Source organism: Astyanax mexicanus, chromosome 4 (assembly GCF_023375975.1).
Source record: "Astyanax mexicanus isolate ESR-SI-001 chromosome 4, AstMex3_surface, whole genome shotgun sequence".
Lineage (NCBI taxonomy): Eukaryota > Metazoa > Chordata > Actinopteri > Characiformes > Acestrorhamphidae > Astyanax > Astyanax mexicanus.
The window spans coordinates 41713015-41739376 of NC_064411.1; the positions used below are offsets into that span (position 1 = coordinate 41713015).

The 26362-nt window shown below is 40.7% G+C and overlaps 1 protein-coding gene across 5 annotated transcripts in view; it reads left to right on the forward strand.

Moving 5' to 3' along the window:
• stx1a (syntaxin 1A (brain)) overlaps positions 1-26362 on the forward strand; it is a 127533-nt gene that overhangs the window by 74676 nt on the left and 26495 nt on the right. For all 5 annotated transcript variants that reach the window (XM_049478662.1, XM_049478663.1, XM_022662622.2 and 2 more), the window contains exons 4-6: positions 14225-14299; positions 20231-20304; positions 20612-20720. In XM_049478662.1, coding sequence (XP_049334619.1) covers positions 14225-14299; positions 20231-20304; positions 20612-20720 — 258 coding nt within the window. The remainder of the gene's footprint in view (positions 1-14224; positions 14300-20230; positions 20305-20611; positions 20721-26362) is intronic.

The following is a 26362-nucleotide window of genomic DNA, read 5'->3' on the forward strand; positions in this document are numbered from 1 at the left end:
AAAGCTGTAAGGGACTGGCCTCGGCCTGCCTCCCTCCGGCAGGTACAATCCTTCCTGGGGTTCGCCAACTTCTTTCGCCGGTTTGTGCGCAACTTTAGCACTGTGGCAGCACCCCTCACTGCCCTTACGCGAAAGACCCCAGGACCTTTTCGCTGGACCACAGAGGCACAAAAATCCTTTGAAGACATCAAAGCACGGCTAACATCACCGCCAGTTCTTCAGTTGCCTGACCCTGAAGAACCATTTGTTGTCGAGGTAGACGCCTCCGATGCAGGAGTCGGAGCTGTGCTCTCCCAGCGCCAGGGGCCTAAAAAGAAGCTGCATCCCTGTGCTTTCTTCTCGAGGAAGTTGTCCCCGGCTGAACGGAATTACAGCATTGGGGACAGGGAGCTCCTGGCTGTAAAGCTTGCACTGGAAGAGTGGAGACACTGGCTAGAGGGGGCTAAACACCCATTTATTGTCTGGACTGACCACAAGAACCTGGCCTATATACAGCAGGCAAGGCGGCTTAACCCTCGTCAGGCACGATGGGCCTTGTTTTTTGGCCGCTTCCATTTTTTGCTGTCGTATAGGCCAGGTTCAAAAAACACTAAGCCAGACGCCCTCTCTAGGCAGTGGTCACATTCCAGCCATGATCCCTCTTCCGAACCTATCCTGCCAGCCGCACAGATTCTGGCTCCTCTCCGCTGGGGCATTGAAGATGCAATAAGAGGGGCACTGAACCGAGATCCTGATCCTGGAGGTGGGCCCACCAACCGGCAATACGTGCCTGCCAGTGTCCGCCAGCAGGTCCTACAGTGGGGACACTCCTCTCCTTTCTCTGGGCATCCTGGGGTCACCCGAACCAAGGAGTTCCTCTGTCGGCGGTTTTGGTGGCCTGGAATGGAGAGGGATGTCCGTGTCTTTGTTGCGGCCTGCCAGGTCTGTGCAAAGAACAAGACACCCAGGTCTCGACCACCAGGTCTGCTCCATCCCCTACCAATTCCAGCCTGTCCTTCGTCCCATATTTCGCTGGACTTTGTGACGGGTCTGCCCCCCTCCAGGGGGCATACAGCTATCCTGGTAATAGTTGATCGGTTCTCCAAGGCATGCAAGTTTGTGGCCTTGCCGAAACTTCCCTCTGCCAAGGAGACAGCTGACTTGCTATTACAGCACGTCGTCAGGGTCCATGGGATGCCCAGTGACCTAGTGTCGGACTGAGGACCCCAATTTACAAGCAGATTCTGGGGGGCCTTTTGTTGGAGAATGGGGGCCACAGTGAGCTTAGCGTCCGGATTCCACCCAGAATCCAACGGTCAGACAGAACGGGTGAATCAGGACTTGGGTCAGATGTTGCGCTGCCTGACTTCCAGTAACTCCTCTACCTGGTCCGACCAGCTTCTGTGGGCAGAATACGCCCACAATTCCCTGTGGCACTCCTCACTGGGCATGTCACCCTTCGAGTGTCAGTTCGGCTATCCTCCACCATTGTTTACGGAACAGGAGAGGGAAGTAGGGGTCCCCGCTGCTGACCAGTATGTTCGGCGCTGTCGTCGAGCCTGGCAGAAAGCACGGGCATCTCTCCAGGCAGTGACGGAAGCCCGAAAGCGGACTGCTGACAGAAAGCGTCGTGGTACCCCTGCATTCCGCATTGGACAGCGGGTCTGGCTCTCGACCCGGGACCTTCCACTCCGCGGACAGTCCCGTAAGCTGGCACCCCGGTTCATCGGTCCCTTCAAGGTGGCACGGCGCATAAATCCTGTGACTTACCGCCTGCAGTTGCCCTCTAACATGAAAGTCCATCCCACCTTTCATGTATCAAGGCTCCGGCCGTTCCTTTGTGGTGCTCCAGACCCAAGTGCCCGGCCGCCTGCCCCACGCCTTATAGACGGAGCTCCGGCATACACTGTCCATCGCATCTTGGACTGCCGTTATGTTAGGGGCAATACTCAGTATTTAGTTGACTGGGAGGGCTATGGCCCCGAAGAACGTTCATGGGTCCCAGCACGCCACATCCTGGATCCCGAACTTATTCGGGAGTTTCGACGTGACCGCGCTGCGGGCTTGGGGACGTCGGGTGCCGCCCCTAGGGGGGGGGTTCTGTGATGGGCAGTGCTGCACCGCGGGCTGCCAGCAGGGGGACTGGTAGAAATGGTAGAGTGGGATCCCAAATCTCCAACTCCCAGAATCCCCGGCGGTGATTAGTGTCAACCAGCTGCACATGTGCACTACCCTATTTAAACCTCAGTCTAACCAGACCTCACTGTTGCACCTTCACAGAGGGGTGACCGGTACTAGAGGGTATAAGAAAAGAAAAGAAAAGAGAATAAAATAAAAGGTGATCTCAAAAAAGGAAAGTGATCACAGCAAGCATCACAAAAAGAAAATAAAAGAAAAAAAAAAGGTGGTCTCAAAATAAGGAAAGAGATCTGAAAAGAAAGCCACACAGAAATAAAATAAAATAAAAGAAAAGAAAATATCTTGAAAGAGAGCATAAAGAGAGGACTGAGCGGTGCTCAGCCAGTTCTAAGTTTGGTTGTGTTTTAGTTTGGTTTATTTGAAGTTTAAAGCTGTCTTTTGTTGGTACAAGCCATTTTGTGGCATTTCCTTTGTTCTGTTTCCCGCCTTTTTTTCCACACCTCTTGTTGGGGATTTTTTCCCACTCATTCTCCAGTCTCCTTGGAGAAACATTCACCTAAGCACAACACATTTCAAATTATTATCCCAATCCATAACTAGAACTAAATAATACAAAATAGAACTATATCCTTATAAGTATATAAATATATATAAATATATATCATTTTATATATTCATATCTGCTCTGCACTTGGATCCCACACCTACCCCAACCGTAACAGTTTGTATATATATAAAAAGTAAATCAGTGCATCTGCTTGTTGGATGTGTACTGTTTCCTCCTCAACACTCAAGTCAGTCATCGCTGATTCCCACTCACTGGCTTGGCTCCCACATAGCATGATGCCCCCAGGCTAGAGGGGCACTGAGGACTGGATGCTTCCTCGCTCTTGTGAGCTTGGTGGCCTGGGGATTATTGCAAAGTTTGACAGTTGTGTACATACAGTATGAGTCTGTGTACTCATAAATATTGCAATATGAGTTTTCAGCATTAACACAAAAAATATGCGACAGAGGTAGTTCTTTATACTAGACTGTGCTGAGTAAGAGGGTCATAGTGAACACACACACTCAAAACTACTTCAAATACTTCTTATTCAATAATGTCTGAAAATAAGTTTGTTACAGTTCATGGGAACTGTGGCAGTCCAGATCAGATTGAGAAAATCAAGAGCAGTTTTGGACATAACTTATTGTATGCTGGTAAAACAGACAAATCAAAGCCTTTTTAATCTGCGGTCACTTTAGAACGTGACGAGTCACTTATGTTCCCTGCATTTGTCGCTTGTCGGCGTCAAAGCTGAACACGCACGTATAGCATGATACAGCTTACGACAAGAAAAAAAGCACAGACAAAATTGTATTCATCCGGTCATGAATGACATTCAGAATGACATCCAGTCCTTTTTATTCCCGCTTGAAAAATATACATTTTGGATGGAAAATATGGTATAAATATGAGGAATCGCTTAGCCACTTTATTCTGCAGCTATGGTCTGCAGACCATGTTATGACCATTTTATGACCATAATTCATTTGCATAAAGTTGAGAAAATTTCAACTCTGTGTTGCTTGTCACTCTGCCGCGTTGTCGCTTGCCGCCGTGTCCCAGTGACAAATCACACCCTGCCATTAGAAATGAATGGTCACCTGTCACGTTGTTGCTTTCCAGTCCAAACGCAGGGTCAGACTGCCTAGGACTTCCAGGCTGACTTTGAAAGGTGGAGCACTGTTTCAGTGTGCAGCATTGCAAAAAAAAATTAAGTCTATATATTGGTGAAAAAAGTGTCTAAGTGAATTCTCACAAAGTATCTAAAGCATCCACTGATTCTATATAGTGCCCAGTAATATTGTAGCACCACCTGGGGTGGAGTTATAAAGCCAGTTCATAGTCCAATTAAAATTTGATTAAGAACATGAGAGAGTGTGAAAGACCACCAAGCGAGCAGTGGTGCTCTTGTAAAAAATTGTGGATCCACCAGGATAGAGCCTTATTCACCCTCCACACCAATTTTAAGAGGCATCAAACAGGCATTAAACACATGAAAACATTCACATGACCCCCCACAAACATCATAACCCCCCTAATAACACCAAACAAAGAAGAAGAGCTGCCGCTGAGCATGCTGGGAGCTCCACAATAGCTTGCACAGTTGTATCTCAGTTTCACTAATAGCAAGATACTGTCTTGGTGATTGTGCTGGTAATATAAAAACCTAGCATTAAAGAGAACGGCTTCGCTTCGCTTTGCTGCTCCTTTGTTTATGAATCTGCTGATGACCTCTCTGGGCAGGGGGCTTTCTGGTTCAACAACTCGTGAGACAAAATCAAGTCAAATGACTATATAGTGTCTACAGTATATTTCACCCTTTTTGACAGCTCTACATTCAGAGTTAACCCTACCAGACACTCCGACCCTTTTAGAGCATTTCTGCCTCACTTCTTACTGAGCTAATCAGCAAACCCAGCAACCCTCCTGACTATTAGTCTGAAGTATCAGGTCATTCAGAATGTAGAGTAGATGTTCACTCACAGTAAAGCTCTCTTTCTCTCCGAGACAGTTGTCTTCCAGGCCCTGGGGCGGTTCAGTGGACGGTCAGTGTAATGGGCAGCAAAATGACAAAGCCTCTCACTCTCTCACTCACTCGTGACTTTGCTTCATCTGACGTCTCCTTCATCCATGATAGGAGAAGGGGAAGAGTAGGGTAGAGCTTGAATGGCGCTGCGAGAGAGATTTGAGTGTTTGTTGTTCCTGTGAGCCCTGTGGGGAAGACCATTATCATAGGAAACAGCACACAGCCATGAGCTCATCGACCACTGCCGTGTTGGAGTTTGCGGGTGTTCATTGTTCGCTGCGCGCTGCGCTGCATGCTGCTGTCATTGCATTGAGGGAAGATACACAGGCAATCTTATTCCTTGTGCACACCTGTGGCCTGATTCTTTATACAAGATACACACACACACAAACACCTGTGGCCTCCATCCTTCAGGAACTTATCTTGTTGGCCTCATAGGTTTTGTTGAGGCTAGAGGAGCATGAATTTAAAAAAGTTAGTCTTGGGTCAATAAAGCAAGCCATAGCAAGTGTGTATAGGGTTGGATGTAGTTTAGTGCATCGGGTTATTGATGACAGGGTTACGGGTTCAATGGCCAGATTGGACAAGATGCCTTGTTTGAATTTTTAGGCAAGGTCTTTATCCCTTACTTCTTCCCAGGTATTGCAGTGATTTGGGATAAAGGAGGATGCCATATCTGAGTTACTGTAGCCTTTCTGTCTCGCAACATACTCACTTGGCTGGGTTTAGATAAAATATTTAATGCTAACCATACACTAGACCAGTGGTTCTCAAACTGTGGTACAGATACCACTGGTGGTATCCGAAGCATCCCAAAAGTGGTACACCAGATGACCACAGAAATGCATCTGCTTGCATTGAAATATTAAGAACTGAAATCTATACAGTTTCCTGTATCTGTAATTTTCTTCATCTATCAATCTACAATAGTTGTGTTTAGTTTGTACCCATTAGAACCTGTATGTAAGCTACACTTCAGTCCTTCACTCTTAGAACTACAGTTTTATCATTATTAACATCAGTTTCATTGGTCCTAGAGTAAAACCCTGTGGAACTCCGCAAGATCTACTCTATCAGCCAACTGTCATCAACAGTTCACTACAGTTTCTGCACTACAGTTAATAGATTAAAAGCTAGTAAACACTGTAGTTCACTAATTAGCTTTCTTGTTGTTCTAAGAGTCTCAGTAGGAATACTGTATTAACCAGAAACAATAACTAATCAAATAACTTACCTAAGTATGCTAACTTACAGACTACAGAAGCACAACAGTTGAAGAACAATTACCGAAAGATATGATGGTGTGTATATGTGTGGATTATACGTCTAGATTACTGTGTATAAATAACTTTGTGTGTGGTAACTACATGTGTTTATGTGAAGTGGCTTGTAGGTGGTACTTGAAGGTTTTAGTTTGGTAATCACTGGTATCGATGGCCTAAAAGGTTTGAGGACTACTGCACTAGACAACTTTAAAAAGACTCTTAAAAGACTTTCATTAGACTAAAATCTGACACCCACATCTACAGATAAGTCACAGACGTTTTATTCACAGACAAAGATTTTGCAAAAACTGGAAATCTTGCATTTGCAAGACTACAACTAGATTCTTTCTGAGATTATTTCCCATCATGCTTCCATTACCAGAGTCTCATTGCCAGAATTTCATCCATGTCCAGTTCCACAAATGTTCCCGCACTTGTCTTGCGGCTTCCAATAGCTCTCCTATTGGTTGTTGACATTGTTCACATCAAATCATTGTTTGCATAAGCCAAGTCTCAAGGTTGATTTTATCTAAAACAAACAAAAAAAAAAACGACTGACTTAAGCCTGCAATCCTAACCAAGTTACACTGACCAATCAAGATGACATGACCGCAACTTGACTCTAGCATGACTCTCATGATTTTATCCCGACACTGGAAATTTGTCTGCGACAGTAAAATCAGGTGAAAATCATTTGGTGTAAGGTCAGCGTAAGGTTTGCATAAGGACGCAAAGCTGAGCAGAGGTTTACCAGTCGGCAAAGAATTGTGTGTTAACAAATGTGGTAGAGTTTCAGAAAAATATTCCTTAACATAACACTGTGAAGACTTTGGATAGCCCACCATCTGACATCCATAATATCATCAAAAAATTCAGAGAATCTGGAGAAATCCCTGTGCACAAGAACAGTGCTCAGGGGGAATACTGGATGCTTGTAATCTTCAGGCCCTCAGGTTTCTTGATCCTGAGAAAATTGTAGGAATTGAATTACTTGAATGTTTCTGGGCTCAAGAACACTTCAAGAAATAATAGTTTGGGAACACAGTTCGCACTGCATTTCACAAATGAAAATATAAACCTCTATCATGCCAGAAATAAGAATAAGCCTTATCTCAACACCTGCAGTGTCATATAGACCTGCAGTCTTCTCAGGCCCGAAGTTGTTTTTTTAAATGAGATGTGACATTTAGAGTTTAGTAAGTGCATACACTGGATTTATGCTTCATATAAAGTGTTATCTCCAATTAACATTCAATAGTAGACGCACATAATCACCGTAACTGCAGTAATTAGCAGGCTCAGTTAAATCAGCGTCGGAAAGTGGCTATTTGTTTGTTGTTGAAGGTTTGTTTTCTTTATGTTTCAACTTTCTAAGTAGCGAGGAGGTTGATTATCATTAATGTTTAATTGAAGGCAATTATGCTAAATGTAATCAGTCAAGAGACGCTGAGATTATACATTACATTACTGCAGTTCAGGAGAGCAGAGCTACTTCAGTTGCTCTAATCAAAACAGAGACACACTCACATCCATCCCCTTTCACTACACATCGATAAACACACACAACTTAATATGAAGTGATTTAATCGAATTTCACTGACATTTATAACCACTGAAGCACCATGGCAATAATAAACGGTTAATGAAGGTGAGGTGTTGATTTGTTACCGGAATTGTTTTGCCAGTGGAACGTGTTCTGTAATCTACTGATCACTGTTTCTCTGAGTGTGAAATAGGAACAAGTTTATTTACAAAGTTTTAAACATGCCTTGAGGTTTGCATGTATATGTTTGTAGACCTAGGGACGGGAATTGATAATATTTTATTGAAACAAATGCAATTATTGTGTAGTTTGTTTTTTTTTTTGGCCTAATTCTTTATCGATTCTCTAATCAATAAATAATCAGTACATTGTTTTTTGGAAAAAGTAGGCTTACACAGACGTCTTAGTGTTATAATGTTTTAAAACACTATGGCCCCACCCTGCCCCAGACCCATTGCAATGCTTATTGCTATCTTACACCCCTCCAAAAGCCTATTTTCAGATCTTGCACCTGCTTTGATTAAATAGCAAAGGCACTTGTGAAAATATCTACTCCGATTGGTGTGGTGGCCACTGACTGAATAAAAGCTAGACAGATGTTAACAGTCAGAGGTTCATTGCTATCTCGGCAGTGAATTGCCAAGACACACCCCCTCTTGTTACACACACGTGGACATGCAGCAGTGCACAAACCCATAGCGTGTGCCTGTTGCGCATGCTCTATGTAAGTTGGACTTATCCAAGAAACTGCACCCCTAAAATAGCAATGTGCCAAAGTCAGAGTGCAACTAGCTCTTAAAGGGGATGGCAGATGACGCACTGATTGGTTTATTGCAGATTATTCCCAAAACACCCATGATTAACAGGATTAGTACATGCCTTTTGCATGTTTGGAGACATTTCTTCACATACATTTTCTCGTAGTTATGATAGCAAAGGCAAACTGATACCCCCTTTATCCCCATCACCTTGGAAGCTATGAGTGGACAGAGTGCCATCCACCCACCCAGAGAGATCAAGGCCAGCTGTGCTCTCTCGGACTCTGGCAGCTGATGGCGAAGCAGCATGACCCAGAATTCAAACTGACAATCCTTGTATAGCAACATGAGTTTTAATGAGTGTGTCCACAAAATATTTGGACTACGCATATTAGAAAGCTTGGCCCCAGTCCAGCAGTGTTGATATTATTCAAAACTTACATTGTTTACCATTATATTTGATCAGAATGAAAGTAAGCCACAGAGTTGCCTACACACTGTATAGAAGAAGGTCGAACATTATGTGCTTTGTTGTGGCTTTGTTTCTTACTGTTTGCTGTGTGTGGGCAACACTTTCTTACTTTCATTCTGATCAAATGTGATTGTTTCCAACTGTCTTGGGTTGTTTCAAACTCTGCCTCAGCCAACATTGTATGACTTCAAGTGCAAGAAGAATCTTGTCTTATTCAAGGTTATATTTAATTGTATTTGTCATTTCTGAAATTCTGGCTAGACAATAAAGCATTGTTTAGCTAAAAAGATTAAGATATATTTAATGTTTGTCTGTTAAGAATCCGAGACAATTTAACAAGAACCAAACTATGATCAGGCAGGTCTTGTGAAGTGTTCCCAGTATGCAGTGGTCAGTACGTACCAAAAGTTCTCAGAGTAAGGACATCCGGTAAAATAGCAGCCAGGCTATTGATGTTCATAGATGTCTCACGTAAAAAAACACTTTATTTTTTTACCCAAAGTCTTACCGGATAGTGCTATTCATGTTGTATCCTCTCATCATGATGGAATATTAGGGATATAAGGAGATTGTAGCCGGTTAGCTTTTAGCCTTGTCCACACATTCGCCTTCCTAGGTTTTCTCAATTTTTGTCTAACTGGTGAAAATATGCTGGCATTTTCCCTTTTGGTTTTGTTTAGCTTCACTTTGGTTTAGCTGAGGAAGACCTGTTGTAGTTTGTTTTCAAAGAAGCAGATGATACATAGAAGAAATGTTTAAAAACTAGCGTTAGCTTTTAGTCTAGTACAGATCTCCATTTGCCCTCATATTAAAAATTTGAAATGAAATATGATGCCATTGTTCACATTATTGAAGCTACTAGGAAACTGAAATGATATCTTCAGAAATAACAGGTTTTTGGGGCTCTCAGGTGGAGCAGCTGTCTAATAATTGGCCCTATTTTTGGGATATTGCTGTTTCAGTTCCTTTGGTCAAGTTTCAGCCAACTGGGAGTTGCTGGGAGTCTTGTCTCTCCCTCTCCCCATTACAAAGTGCAGTCTGAGCCAGTGAAGTAATGTTGTAGCTAATGTAACAAAATCAAGCTATTAGCAAATTAGCACCTCGGAGCTGCATGATTATGTTTGGTAGTGTTGTGTATGATGTGTGGGATTAAAGCATAACTAGCATGTAAACAGAGTGTTGGGTAAAATAATGGCTGTTTCTGCATGTCGGTAGGCTGTTACAGGTGAGAACTACATCGGGCTTTCTTGAAAATAAAGTCGTTAAGTTGTTTTCAGGTTCAGCTCAAACATATCAGTCTTGATTACAGCTCTACAGCTTCCTAGGACATCGCTCTTCATCAACACTTGGTTTGATTCATTCCATCAAGGCCTCTTCACAGCCAGAGAAGGCTGAGATACCCTTTATGCCTCACTTCCCTTGTTGCCTTCCCTCTGTGTGTTTGCATGTGTTTGTGTTTCAGCACTTCAAAGGCAATGCATCCATCCCTCGCCTGTCTATCGTCCATATTTAATCAGGATCCTCTCTGGGCTGCCTTTGGTGGGGTTGCTCATTGCTCCCTATGGAGCAGGGCTGTAGGCATTCAGAAGCTGGAATTGAGATGAAAGCATGACAGAAGAGGACAGTGGATTGCAGAAGAAAGAAGCAACATGCGTTTCTTTTTAGCTCAGTCCAGTAATTAGGAAGATGAGAAGACTGAACTTGAGAAAACTTCTTGCTGACTGAACTCTTGAGCCGTCTGAATTGTTGAATAACAGCTGGAATTTAATGTCTAGACGATTGGGGCAGAATTTCTATAAAACATCAGGCAGGTCCTTGGCATCAGCAGTCCAAGTACGAGAGAGACCAATTGGTCTTGCTCTTTCTGGCTGGGTAGGTGGCGCTCTCTTCCCATATTACGATCAAGGTGATGTAATGCAGGATGATTAGAGACTGAACTTGAGAAAACTTCTTGCTGACTGAACTCTTGAGTCGTCTGAATTGTTCAATAACAGCTGGAATTCAATGTCTAGACGATTGGGGCAGAATATCTATAAAACATCAGGCAGGTCCTTGGCATCAGTAGTCCAAGTCCGAGAGAGACCAATTGGTTTTGCTCTTTCTGGCTGGGTAGATGGCTCTCTCTTACCATATTATGATCAAGGTGATGTAATGCAGGTTGATTAGAGACTGAACAGAAGAAAACTTTGTGTTGACTGAACTCTTGAGCCGTCTGAATTGTTCACCAACAGCTGGAATTTAATGTCTTTATAACTGGGGCAGAACATCTATAAAACATTAGGCAGGTCATTGGCATCAGCAGTCCAAGTCTGAGAGAGACCAATTGGTCTTGCCCTCTCTCTGGCTCGGTAGATGACGCTCTCTTCCCACATTACACCCAAGGTAATATCGGTCAGCACAGGAGCCTGATGAACTGGCAACAGTTTATAAGTCATAACTCACAGGACTTGAATAATCTAATTAACTTGGACAAGAATCAAACTGTGAGGGCTAGATAATTTTATTTGTGGAATGTTACTGGAATAGCGTGGTCAGTGAAGAACCCCGAGGATGGACAACCATTGAACCGGCCAGAGGGTTATCGGCACCTATGGAGGTCTCAACTTACTCCATTTACAGGACTTGGATCTGCTTCTAATGAATAAAACACTCTGACAGTGTCCAGATTTTGGTGGCTAGATCACTGGGATAACTTGGTCAAAACATCAAGTGGGTTTTGTGGGATATTCTAGGAATACATTGGTCAGTACCTACCAAAGGTAGACCAACATTTGTTTGGACTTATGATTGCAACCTATGTTTTTGCTTTTTAATGAAGCATTTTGTGAGAATGGGTATATCTTCATCTTGGCAATTGGTACTTTAACTAGCATTTCTGGGCAAGCTAAGAGTTATAGAACCACCCCTAAAAGTGAAAGAAGCATTTGGACCTAGGTGGAAGGGTAATACTTCAAAATTTATTGCAGTTGCACAGCATTCTACAGTTTTTCACAAGCCTTGTGCCCCAAGAAGGACAGTTGATAGACCCACAAATCTAGCCGCATTGATGCTAATGGAAGCCCCACTTCACAACTTACAGGACTCAAAGGATCTGCTGCTAACATCCTTATGCCAGATACCTCTCGACACATTCAGAGGTCTTGTGGAACCCATGTCACCATGGGTCAAATCTGTTTAGAAATAAATAACCAGCATGAAATTAAAACGTGTTTGCACAGTCAGGATTCTCAGAATGCAAAGTGTGTTGTAGATGCTGGACAGAGTGCTGGCAGTTTTCTTCTCGAGAAGACACACTCACACACACTCATCTCTTCTGACAGCGGCTGTCACTGCAGCAGTGTCAGAAATGTCAGCTGGCTTTCATAGCCACACACCGACGCGCCAATTATATCATACTGTCACACAGGGCTGCAGCTGAGGCCCTTGTCCAAGGGACTTATGGGATTTTGAGTCCATAGCTCTTTGACCCTTTCAGAAACATTGAGCTCTGCTGAACTCAATTTCCCACTAGCCATTCTTGATATGTTTTTATTTTCTACTTATCCCCATGAACGTTTTCTGGATCTCCAAGTTTAATGTCAGCATCCGGAAAATATGTTGGACCACATCCAAACAGTGACTTTTTGCATTTGACTTGCTGAATGCATGACAAATGTGCAGAGGATGTTTAAGACCTTGGAGATCTAAGAATGTTCAGGTTGGAGCGTCTCCAATTTGGCATGGCTTTTGGGTGGTCCCTATTCATCAGTGGTGAGTACCTTCTGAAAGCAGTCCATATATGGACAATCAACAGATTAACCAAATTGTTATTGAAAGATGATTCTATTGAAGCATCTTCAGAACATCAAGGATGTTTGAAGCTCCCAGTTACTGGTGGTGCATTTCTTCCAACAGTAGTTTATACTGTGGGGGGAGGGTTACAAAAAACGGCTCACATGGCATTCTTTTATACTGGAGACCACAACTAGACATTTTAAAATTAATGAAAAAAACGAAGTAGCCTAAAGTGCCTTTACAAAACCGTTACACAAAACAAAAACGTTATGATGAAACTGGCTCTCATCAGGGTGACATTTGTGCTGGCATGGCTTCCCAGTAAAACAGTGCACCTTCAATCCAGAGCCATCTGATCTACCTGTTGAATTCCTTATATATTGTAGTCATATATTTGCTTTCCAAACTATCGTGCATTGTATATATAAATTATGATTTTGTTTCTTGTGTTTTTGCCTTATTGCTCACCCATATTCTTTTTTCTCTTTCTTTTTCTACTTCTCTACTTTCGTACTCTATCTCTCTTTGTCTGTCTTGGTCTATTTTTGTCCCTGCCCCTCGCTCACACTTGTTCTTGACCACCCCCTCTCCCTCCTGTCTGGCGTCTGAGGGATGATTAACGGTTTGGTTTCCGTCTGTTCGAGCAGTCTCTTCAGATCCTTATCCTGTCCTTTCGTTAGCTTGTTCTTCGCATTTTATTGAATGTAATTTATGGTAAGAATGATAAAATTTCACCAGATTGCCAACACTATTTTCAGGTTTGAACAGATGGATGGCACAATGGTGGAAAGAGCACATAGAAGGGTGGCATCATCTAATTACGTTTGCTAAGTTGGACTGTGTATTGGCAAGAACTTTGAGAAACAGTATGTATCACAATACAGTGGTTACAATTCAATTTACTGTACTGATATATTGCAATACTGTAAGCAAGATGATATATTATGTCAGATTTTATGAAAATAGCCATTGTTGGAATTTAATCAAAAGACATATTTTTGATTGTTGTCCAACGTTTGTCATTTCTCATGGAACCCTGCATTGAAAGTTGATGCAGTTCTCAGAGCCATTTGCCCACACAACATTGAAAATGGAATTTTCCATTCATCTCACACCCACTATCAGGTCTCTCTCACATCTTATGCAGGTGTGGGGTTCTTAAGTCCATCTGTCCTCTGAGGTAACACTTGAAATCCCATGACTTTTGGCATGCCGGTGTATTTTTAGAAATTATTGCATTGTACTGCTTTTGTTAGCCTTCAGAAATAAACGTTACCTGACTTTAGTGCCAGTTTATTAGTAATAGTTTTTGTATCGATATGGGCAGACATATGATCTGATACCACTATCTGCCACCCAGTTCTTATACTGGTGAATCCCTGCTAATTACACATGTTTATGTGGCTTATTTGAATGTGTTAGTGGAGCTCATTAAAGAGCACAGCATGTATAGCTGAGAGAGAGGGAAAGAATGGAAAAGAGAGGGAGAGACAGAGAAGAAAACAGACAGATGGCCACTGATACCTCCAATGGCGCAATTCAATATGGAGCAACATATGATTCTCATGGTTCATACTTTAAACATACAAACATGCCCACAAATGTATATATATATATTTTTTTTTTCTAGACCCAACTGAGATGAGGTGATTTGGGATGAGCTGGACTATCTCTAACTATGTCTTTCTTTCTCTTTTTTTTTCTTTCTTTCTGCACAGAAACGAAAGCTGAACTGGAGGATCTGATGACAGACATCAAAAAACTGGCCAACAAAGTGCGCTCCAAGTTAAAGAGTGAGTTGATGTAAACCCACAACTATCTATCTGAAACTAGGACAAAAATAATTAAAATATATATTAAAATACATTAAAATTACATTAAAATTACATTAACCACTTTATATATCTTGGGCTGATCAGACATCAGCATAAATGCAGCTAAAGCATATGGACTAACTTATTTAGGACACTTTTTAAAAGTTAGGGGGTTTGTGCTGTTTGTGTTACCTTTGGAGTAACTCTGCAGGGAAGATTTAGAACGGTTGTCCACATACAGTGTATATTAGGATGGAATGGCAGCAGAAAAGGTGTATTTATGGGTAAAAAAAATGACAAATAGATGAGTGTGAGTCAGAAAATGAATTTCAGGACCTGCCCTATATATATATATAAAGCTTACACTACACATCACACAATCAGATTATACAATTTGGAGTGTGTTTGAAGAGTACAGATTTCACTAAAACGGTTATTTTAAAATAAGACAGAAAAAATTGCAATATCAATATAGTTGTTTTGCTTTTTTAGATGAAAATTCAAGATTCAATGAAATTACAAAATGTACAACCAATAGAACATATAGAAGTGTACATGGGATACAAATCCTTATCAGTCATACAGTCATACAAGTGTTTTACAGTTAGTTTTAAAATAGTCCAATGTTGTTTTCATTTTTAGTTCTTAGCAGGTATTTGTATTTGATTAATAACCATTTTACACCTAGTTTTCATATAGAAACATAGGATGTGCCAATAAAATTGCTTTTTTTGTGTCAACAATAGGCTTTTAATACGTATGCTCCAGTTTAATACATACCCTCTCTCTCTCTCTCTCTCTCTCTCCTTGTTGAGCACAATCAAATGTTTCCTAGCTGTTATTGATCGAGGTCCCTGCTCCTATTGTCACTTGGATATTTGTTTAACTAACAGGTGATGAATAGCCTGGGGTGGGGTTGGGTAAGGTAGGGGGGAGGCAGAGGCAGGGACACTGCTTCTCAATCGATGAGCTCTATAGGCTGCAGTTGTGATGTGGTGTGGTGTGGTGTGTGTGTCACATGGCTGACTGGCAGCAACACACAGCTTTATAGCCTTACTGTGCAGCCTTTTCTCCATTCAAACTGACTTCTATTAGTCTATTTGTGCAGAAAATGGGTATAAATTACACACAAACGATGTCTGAATGATTCAACGTTCACTGTTATTGTGTCCTAAGCTGCCATTGATAGGAAAATTAAAGGCAAAAACACACTTCTGAGATAAATAATTTAAAAAACATTTTCATATCAGCCTTTTTATTACAGTGTCATATCAGCTTTGACAATAGAAAGTGCTGACATGTTTTAGGGCTTGTTTGTTGCTGCAATAGAGACAATTTGAAAGGTTGTAATGGGCCCTTTTGCATTTCTTAACATGTAAATACTAGTAAACTACTGTATTTTATGGACTATACGGCACACGGTATTATGAGGCGCAATGAATGTCTATTTTCTGGACTATTTTCATACATAAATTGCACTGGATTAATAATAACATTTTAGGCGACAATAGTAAGGAACAAGGGTGTTGTCATGTTTCCCTTCTAATTGGGAAACTGGTGGAAGTAAACAAAACTATAATTATTAAAAAAACATTCTCTTTTAAAGTCAAACAAGTGATGGATGTTAATCTTCACAGATTTCTCTCCCAAAAAAAATTATTTGGGTGAATAAAGCACTTCTGTTTATTTGCAGTAAGCTTAGATTTCCAATATTTTTGCGCAGTTAGCAGCAGCGCTAGCCATGGTTAGCAGAGCTTAGCGCTAATAAATGCCACCTGATAGCGTTACACTGAGGAACCCTGGTTCATCCCACATAGCTTGTTGTAACATGGTAAACACAGGCTACATTCCAATATACTCACATCTGAATGTCAAAAGAGCTAGCTCTCCTTTTAGCGGCTAATGCTAATACTGCTTCAGCCTCAGTGCTGGAGAAACTTCACTGAAATTCCTGTATAACGCTGTACTTCAGTAGAGTGGCTTTACTGCTTCTTACAACCTGACTGGTAGAATTCTTACATAAGGTGCACCAGATTTTAAGGTACAGTGTTGATTTTTGGGAAAGGATTTTAAGTGCCCCTTATAGTCCAAAAAATACGGTAATCCAAAAACTGTATGTAGAAATGTATTTGTTGATTCTAACTGGCAAGCTATGCCATGTCTGTCCTGACTACATTGACTGACTTGGCTATTTAGCTAAGCTAATAGTCACCAGTGAAATTACAAGATTCAACTCTCTAAGTTTTACATTTTGGAGAAATCAACATGTGAGACAATATGTTACCTAAATGTCTGTTTTAAGCTTTAAAGGTCTAATGGTCTAAAGGTCACAATGCTAACATTAACTGCTGCTAGTTTAAAGCTAGAATTAACAAGCAAATATCTGTTACCAGGCTAGTGATAGTTAGCATTATTTTAGCATTAGCATTATACCTAGAATGTACTTGCTTCAGCTATTCCAAATGAAATGCATTTTTCCAATCTAAGTACTTTTATTGTACAATCCAGTCACCATCATTATACTGCGCTGTCTACTGTGTGAGGTAATGCCTTCTATGGTATTTCCTTGTACACATTACACTGTAAATTGTAGAATGTTAAATGTCTACTCAACTTTACAGGCTCATCGTCAACAGCAAAATAGATGTACCAGGAAAGAAAACAATGGACAGAAATCAAACAGACTGTCATGGATTTGACTTATATTCATAATGGCAGCAGGTCATCTTCAGTGATGGGTCATTCTCTCTTGTCTTATTGGTGAAGGTTCTAAAACCAGTGCCGTACCTTTTCGTAATGCACACCGGTGTGTTATTCAAACAGGACAGTGCTAGTCCACACACTGCTCCCATCTCAAGAGCATGCCTTAAAGACTGCGTGAGAGGGATTATCACAGGACACCATTATGAACCTCTACAACTCCATGCGTCTGGCAAGACGTCTGGCATGTTGCCTTACATATGTGTCACACATGTGTTAGACACTACTTCTGTATGTGTTGCTCAAACGACATGACCAAGGCGCATTCCTTACAATTCCAATTGTTTTATACCACACAGCAATAATAATGACTTTTAAAGATTATTATACTGTATATTAGGCCTGCTGTTGCTCTCTGGGTGATATTTATCAGTTTGGTCTGGCTGGTTGCTGTGGAGAAGGTTTTCGTGACAGCTGATGCGAGAGCAGAAAGAAAACAGATCCAGTCAGGGGGACAAAGACCACCGGTGACAAACACTTCAACTTTTATAGAGTAAAAAGAAGAAAAAAGGAGTCAGAGAGATATATAGTGTGTGTGTGTGTGTGTGTGTGTGTGAGAAAGAGAGAGTGAGAAAGAGAAGGATTCTGAAAAAAGGTGAATTAGTTACATCCCTTTTCCTGTCAGTAGATGACAAAGAAGCTAGCCCCAGCTGTGCACACATACACATACAGTATACACCTTCACAATAGGGCCTGGCCACTATGGATGACATGCCAAAAGTTATGGGACAGCAGTATTTAAACTGATCTTAAAATCTTCATATATCTTAGGAATGCACACATTTGTAAAAGTGGTGAGGTGTTATCTTGTGAGCGAGGTTGAACACTGACCAGTTACCGTATTTTTCGCACTATAAAGCACACCGTATTATAAGGTGCACTACAAATGAATGTCCATTTTCTGGATTATCAGGCTGGATTATAAGAGACACTATAAGGAACGTCTAATTCAGCAGGTCTCGCCGCTTAAGTTAAGCAAAGCTAAGCTAAGTAAAGCTAAGCTAAGTAAACAAAACTGTAAAATATAAGACTTTCTTTTAAAGTCAAACGAGTGCTGGGTGTTCATCTACATAGATTTCTCTCCTAAAAACTGTTTATTTGGGTGAATAAAGCACTTCTGTTTATTTACAGTAAGCATTAGCGTCTAACCTTTAGCGCGTAATGATAATGCTGCTCCAGCAGTGCTAGCCAGGGTCAGGAGCAGGCTAAGGGTGGATAATACTCACCTCTGAACGGCGAAAGAGCTAGCTCGGTCAGTGGGTAATGCTAATGCTGCTCCAGCAGTGCTCTCCAGTGTTAGCAGCAGACTACAGGCCGATAATAGTCATCTCTAAAATTTTAAGTGCCCCTTATAGTGAAAAAAATACTGTAGATGGATGGAGACACATGTACTGTAGGTTTTACACATGTATTGTTAGGAAATACTACAATTTCTTGGAAAGAAATCAGTGTGTCCTCTTCTCTTTAATGCACCATTACCCATCAAACCGCACGGCACGCCTTAGTTTACATCGAAACCCCTGAATTATGTAGAAAGCCTGAAACGTCAATGAAATTCCTCTTTAAGGCCTATAAATTATTCATTACAGCGATGTTGGAAAAATGTTGTAAGCTGATATTGTCTGTTTTGTACATTTTGTGTATTTCTGCTCCTACACTGCAGTTCTGCACTCAGTAAACACGGCTGTGAGTGAGCCCCTGTAGGCCTCTGTGGGGAGAGAGACTGCTGAGAACACTGAAAGGTCAGGGCCAGTGTGCACGACCCGTGACGCTGGCCATTTGGAGGGCTGACATTTGAGTCATGTAAACTTGTTGGACCTGTCAAGCTTTTGCACAGCCACCTCCGTTTACGAACAAGCAACGTGGCAAGCACATGACATCCCCCCCTCAGGACTACCACATTCTCGCACAAGAGTACATGAGTCCGAGTACACTCAGTACACTGCCTTGGAAGGACTTCATTTCCCAGAGTCCCCCTGGGTGACCAGCATTTGAACATTTGTTCATTGTTAGATAACAGGTCAATTGTGAGGAAAGGAATATGGCAGCAGGAATGGAAGCTATTATGTAATATTTCTGCTTTTAAGAGAGTTACATTAAATACTATATTAAATAGTAGTAGTCAAGCTACATTCAAAGCCATTGTAAAATCACAACAGTTGAATCCTTAAAATCACTTTTATAGGCCGTAAAATAGAGCTCTGTGGGACTCTACAAGATCTGCAAAGCCTAAGTGACCAAGTAATGTAACTACTGATTATGCATTGAACTGAAAGTATTTGTCCAATTTTGACACTTTTTCTCACCACAGCATAAATTAAATAGCTTAAATGTATTTTTGTCTTGCTTTTGAAAATATTTAAATTATGTATGTGCAGCTCTGTAAGAGCTAAAATAAGAAAACACCTAAAATTATGATTCTTTTTTATTTTAACAAATTGAAAACTTCTGGAATATAATCAAGAGGAAGATGGATGATCGCAACCCATCAAACCAAGCTGAACTGATTTAATTTTTGCACCAGGAGTGGCATAAAGTTATCTTACAAAAGCAGTGTGTAAGACTGGTGGAGGAGAACATGCCAAGATGCTTGAAAACTGTGATTAAAAACCAGGGTTATTCCACCAAAAATTGATTTCTGAACTTAAAACTTCATAAATATGAACTTGTTTTCTTTGCATTGTTTGAGGTCTGAAAGCTCTGCATCTTTTTTTTATTTCAGCCATTTCTCTTTTTTTCTGCTAATAAATGCTCCAAATGACAATATTTATTTGGCATTTGTAAAAATTGTTGTCCATAATTTAAATAGAATAAAACAATAATTTTACTCAAGCATATACCTATAAATAGCAAAATCAGAGAAACGGATTCAGAAACTGAGGGGTCTCTTATTTTTTTCCACAGCTATATATTTATATATATATATATTTTTCCAAAAAAACACAATATTTGTGTATTATTCAGTTTTTTCACTTATTACTGTAACACGTGTTTTTTTTTTTTTTACCAAATCAAGGTTGCTGAATATTTTGTTTATCCGAATAATAACTACAATAGTTTCTGCGTTAGCAATAATAACTGAATAATAATCAGATCTCAAGATAAACTATGTGATAAACATTGATTACCTTCTGTCCTCTGTTATTGCAGGCATCCAGCAGACCATCGAGCAGGAAGAGGGTCAGAACAGGTCGTCAGCTGACCTGAGGATACGGAAGACACAGGTATGAAAGCTTCTAAGCAATCAAAAATGGAAGTAGCTATCTGAATTAATTCCTTGCTGCAAATCATAAAGGCAGTAATATGTCCTGATGTTGTTCCCTTGATGCAGTTTATTTTGGCAGGTTCTCAAACTAACTCCAGTGCAGTATATACTGTATGTGGTGACTGACAGCTAGTAGTGTAGAGAGTGCAACCCACAGTTTATCAGTGGAAACTCACTCATCTGACTCTCTCACTCACTCTTTGACTTACCCACTCCCTCTTTCTCTCTCTCTCTCTATTTCTCTCTATCTCTCCCTCCTTTCACAGCACTCCACTCTGTCCCGTAAGTTTGTGGAGGTGATGTCGGAGTACAATGCCACACAGTCGAGCTACCGGGAGCGCTGCAAGGGCCGCATCCAGAGACAACTGGAGATTAGTAAGTGAAGACACAATTTTACACACACACATTACAGAAACATACAGACATGTGAATAAATAACAGGATGCGAGAGTTTTCATGCAGAGTTTGTCAGTAATGTGTTAAGCACATTTTTATGAACTAAAGGGAAACATTAATCAGACAATAATCACATAATCATAGACAAAAGTATTGGGATACCTGCTCATTCATTGTTTCTCCTGAAGTCAAGGGTATTAAAAAGTGTTTATCCTGCTTTTGTTGGAGCAACTGCCTCTTCTGTCAAGGCAAGTTTACTGTTCATTTTTGAGGATTTTATTGCATTCATGGACACGGGCATTATCATCCTCAACTCCTCAACTTATCCCAAAAGTACTTGATGGGAGTTTGTTCTCTTTCTGCAGCAATCAATGCCTCTGCTCTTCAGGGCTGGTTTTCCATTAGATTATAGTAGTAGATTGATGTGAAGATTTGATTTTATTCAACTAGAGTTTAGATTGTCTCTCTGAGCCCGACCCGAAGCCCAATCTGAACTCTGAGATCTGAGAAAGCAACTTACAATAGTGAAGTACAAAAGTAATAGATGTTTAAAGGTAAAACTATCTTTAGATGGGGCCTAAAGGAGGCCAAAGGGAAATAATGGGATAGAGAAGTGAAAGAGGGGAAGAAGGAAATGAGGTTAGAAGTAGTTAGTTTGTTAGAGGTGTTAGGGGAGTAAGTGCTCTTTGAAGAGCTCTGTCTTCAGGACTTTCTTAAAGATAGCAACTGCACACGCAGCACTGACCTGCACACGTGAGCTCCTCCACATGTATACATTGGTTTTTACTTGACCTGTCATTAAATCCACAGCCTTCCTTTTAAAACCAAAAGCTCAACACATCGGCAAGTTGCCGCTTATCACCTTTTTCTAACCCGACGCGGTCACCAGGTTAGACATTAGAAACCAGAAATCAGGTACAATCAAGTATCGTATTTTTTTTACTATAAGGCATACTTCTAATTCAGCAGGTCTCACTGCTGGGTGGTGGTTGTGGGGTGTAGCTAACTAAGTTAGCTAAGTTAAGTAAAGCTGAGCTAAGTAAACAAAACTGTAATAAAAAGAGATTTTCTTTTGAAGTCAAATGAGCACTGAATTTTAATCTACACAGATTTCTCTCCTTTATTTGGGTGAATAAAGTGCTTTCGTTTGTTTACAGTAAGCTTAGATTCCTGAATTTCTCCAGCACTAAGACTGGAGCATTAGCATTAGTGGCTAACCACTCCAGCAGTGCTAGCCGGGGTTAGAAGCCGACTACAGGCTGATAATACTCCTCTCTGAACGGAGAAATAGCGAGCGTGGTTATGTGGTAATTCTAATGCTGCTCCAGCAGTGTTAGCTGGGAATAGCTAGATAATAAAACAGACAGATCTGAGGAGTGAAATAGCGGTTAGCGGCTAATGCTAATGCTACTCCAACCCCAGTGCTGGAGAACTAAACTGAAAGTCCTTAACACTGTATAAAGCTGTACTGTGGCGGAGTGGATTTACTGCTACTTCCAACCTGACTGGTAAAATTCATACGTCAGACGCACTGGATTAAAAGGCACACTGATGATTTTTGAAAAAAATTAAAGGAGTTTAAGTGCGCCTTATAGTGTAAAAAATACAGTACAGGCACTTTAGATATGTGCAACATGTGAGCATAAAGATAGTGTAAACTATTCTTTACACTTGTAACAGTTTTCTTCAATAATAGGCATAGACCTATGCTTCTTCTGTGTTGCAATGTTCATTCAAAAACTTGACTTGTAGATAAACGGTTAGTTTTAATGCTATTATCAGTGTTCTTCTCTAATTTAACCACTCATATGATCTCTGTCATGCATGTTAATACCAAGTGTGACCACACACAGTACCTGAAGCAATCTGATATCATGTCACAGTACGTTAATATGACTTGTCAGGTATTATGCAGTGTCTATGGGCTCTCTATAGGGGGTGTATTGGATAGATTGCCAGCCTGTCTCTACCTGGCCAGCAGGCTCCGGTCTGCCTGCTGCCCCGTGCATCACAGGCGAGGAGTTTCAGGCTCTTTCCACCTGCCATCTGTGCGTTTGTAGGCATCAGGGGGCTGTATTAAATGTGCCCCACCTGCGCCGCCAAACGCTCATGTTTCAGGGAATGCCAGTACTGCTGTGGGAATGTCTACCCAAATTTACTGCTTTATTTGAAGACTGCTGTGGTGCTTGAAATAATAACAATTCTACCGTTTTATATTTAGGTAGATAAAGAAAACAAAATCAAACAAATTAGACCAAAATATTAGACTTGTTGATGTAATTATGTGAGGAATTGATCCAAAACTCTAACCCATTGCTTTCAGTATATGGTGTGAACTGCACATATTTTAACCCATTCCTTATTACATAAAACAGCTTCAGTTCGGTTATGTTAGTGGGCTTTCTTTACATAAACATCTCGCTTCAGGGTTTTCCACAATATTTCTTTTGTATTATGGTCATTACTTTGACCTGCCCATTCCAAACTTCTTTAACCATTCATTAATAAGAAGGAATTGTGTTCTTATGGTCATTGTCTTGTGGCAAGACCCACATTATAATAAGAATCAACTCACAGGCTATTTCATTTTTCTTTCATCAATGATGGCAAGATGCAACAGAACAGTCCCAAACTCACAAGCACACAATTATAGAGAATCTTATAAAACTTAAAAGCTGATAAAGGTATTTAAATCAAAATTGTGTATTGTATTGTATTTGAATTAAACTTTTCCTGACTTTTGATAAACCTGAAATATTAAAGGATGTAAAGCTTTTTTAAACTTGATTTAGTTAAAATTGCTGTTGTAAAAATACATTTCCAAACTTAAATACTTAAATAATAAAAAAAATCCATACAATCAAATCTATCTACCAGATGTTTAAGCTCTAGCCTAAATATGTATATTTTAGAGTTTTGAATCAAATGCATTTTATGTGTCTGAATTGTTTAAATCTAAAATTGTAAGATTTTTTTTTTAAAGCTCCATAGAATCTGTGGGTAAGCAGATCAAAACAATTTCAGCCTGCCACTCCCAGCCCTTGAGGCAACTAATTGAAATGCATTGCTTGTACCTGCGAAAGTAACGCGTGGCTTTTTAACAGATCATAAAAGTATCAGGGCTTCTTAATTCCGGGCCAAGGTGGGTGCATTCATTACAATACATTTGCATGCATGTGCATAGCTATTAGTGCATTCCAAAGCACCGAAGACACCAGAACCATTTCCAAACTCATCAAGATGACCAATATCTTAGAAAACAGGCATGTGCATACATTTGCATAATGTGTCCGAAGACGGATTTGCCCCCGCCGGCGGTGCGAACGCTGCGAATGTCGAGGCCACGGCACGGAGAAAGATGGTGCAAGACGAAGCCTTATCTCCCTCTTCGGTTCCTTGAAGGCTCTCCACTTTGCCGAAATGATATGGGCGAAGTAGGACCCCGAAATGCACCAATCAATTTCCCTCAGTTTGGGTCTCCATGGCAACACAGTGGATTCTCTCTCTCTCTTTCTCTCTCTCTTTCTCTTTCTCTCTCTCTCGCTTTTCCTTTACCCATAGGAATGGCAGGACTTGCAACCAGTAAATGTGTGTGTGTGTGTGCGTGCACATGTGTGTGTGTGTAGGCATCTCTATAAGTCTATAAACGGAATAGAGGTCTGCTGGTCATTTCTCATTTGAGCTTTGACCTAATAACCTTTTGGTAAGCCTTTGCAAGCTTTCAATAAAAAGTTAAGCAGGTTTTCTACTGGAGATCTTTAGGAGCTGAGAATGATCTGATCGGTTCTTTCTTTACATAAAGATGGAGGTTTTTAAGATCTCGTCAGAGTCGTCAGATCATAGATCGTACTTTTCTAAAAAATCTTTCACCAGGAGGAACCCTTATTGAGCCTGACTGTTTTTCCAAAATCATGTTTTACCACAAAAACCTATAAGAACTGACATGATACCATACAATAGACATATTTGTTTTTCTTCCAAAATGTTAGTCTCTAAAAGATGAACTACACAAGTTGTTTGTGTATGATTTACAACAAAAACAAACTAGAGTAAACGAAAAAAGAACATGCACCCTTGGCTTTCTCCTCACCTTGTGTCTTGCGTTTTCATTGGCTATAGCATATCTGTAGCTGGTACATATAATAAATCTGCTAGATATTTTCCAGGGGCTTGCAATGCAACAACAGGCTGGTGTTTTTTTCTCTCTGATCCGAGGCTCTTGTGGCTTTTGAGCTGCCCTCATATTACATAATATAAAATAAATGTATATAAAATAAGAATATTAAGAAAATATACAGTATACATAAAACATACTACGCTATGTGGATAAAGGTTTTGGAACACCTCCTTTATCATTCCTTCATCCTAAACCAAGGCTATTGAAAACTGTTTTTACTTGAAGCTTTTGTTGAAGTACATGTTTTTACTGCCCAGGGATCGAATATTTGTTGAAGAGCATTGCTACAAGGATTTGATTGTATTGAGCAGACAACAAGAGTGTTAGTAATGTTAAGTCAGACACCTCATCCAGCTCTCCACAGGTCAAAAAGCACTGTCATTCCTGGAAACAAAGTTCCACAACTCCGCAGCTCAATGCTGGCGAGATTTATACCCCTCTAGCTTATGCCTGACTAGGTATTAGACATGCGGCCCTACTACTCCCTGAGCAAGGTGAGTCATGATGCTCATCGCTACCTTACTCCCCGTCAACAGTCTATTTTTACGCCTTGCGCCTGCACCATTTAAATAGCGTTGGAACTTAAAGAAAATCCGGCCTGATTGATATGGTGGTCTGGAAATGAGGTGTGTTCAGGTAAAGTTCTGTCATATTGCTATTTTGGCAATGAAAAAAAACACAGGTGTGCCACTGACTGACTAGAACCCTGACAACAGTCAGCCGTCAGACGTTAATTGCATCTTTGCGCAGCAGTGCAAAAACCCAACTAAACTAAATAATATTGCTGTTCATATAAATTATAGCAATCCGCCAAAGTCAGAGCACACCTGGCTCTTAAAGGGAATGGCAAGTGACACACTGATTGGTTTATTATGTTATATTTTCCACCCAAAACACGCCATTGGTATTAGTTCATTTTATCTGCACTTTTTTTTTCTGTGCAAGGCATACTTTTCCTGCTGTTATGATAGCAAAAACACTGACACACCCTAAATTAAGCTGTGTGGTGCAGTGTTGATGCCTTTTCTATTTATATTGGTCGCTAAAATAGGGCCCCATGGTGTCAATAGGTTCATGGGTATCTGTTCCAGAGAATCCTATTCTATTGTGCAATTAACTTTAAGATTTTCAAGTTTTAAAGATTTTGATGTTGTACTATCATAAATTGATGGATCACCCTGTACAGGGTGTATCCTGCCTTTTGCCCAATGGCTAGTGGGATTAGATCTGGCACTCCTATGACCTGGAATGGATTAAGCGGGGTTGACAATGGATGAATGAATGAATGAATGAACTTAAATCATGTAACTGGTATCCAATTAAATATAAGCTTAGGTTTAATTGATACTATTGTAGTCCAGTTCAATCACCACCATCAAATCAGTGCATTTTTATACTCCTCACATATATGTCTGTGTGTGTGCGTTTGTGTGTGTGTGTGTAT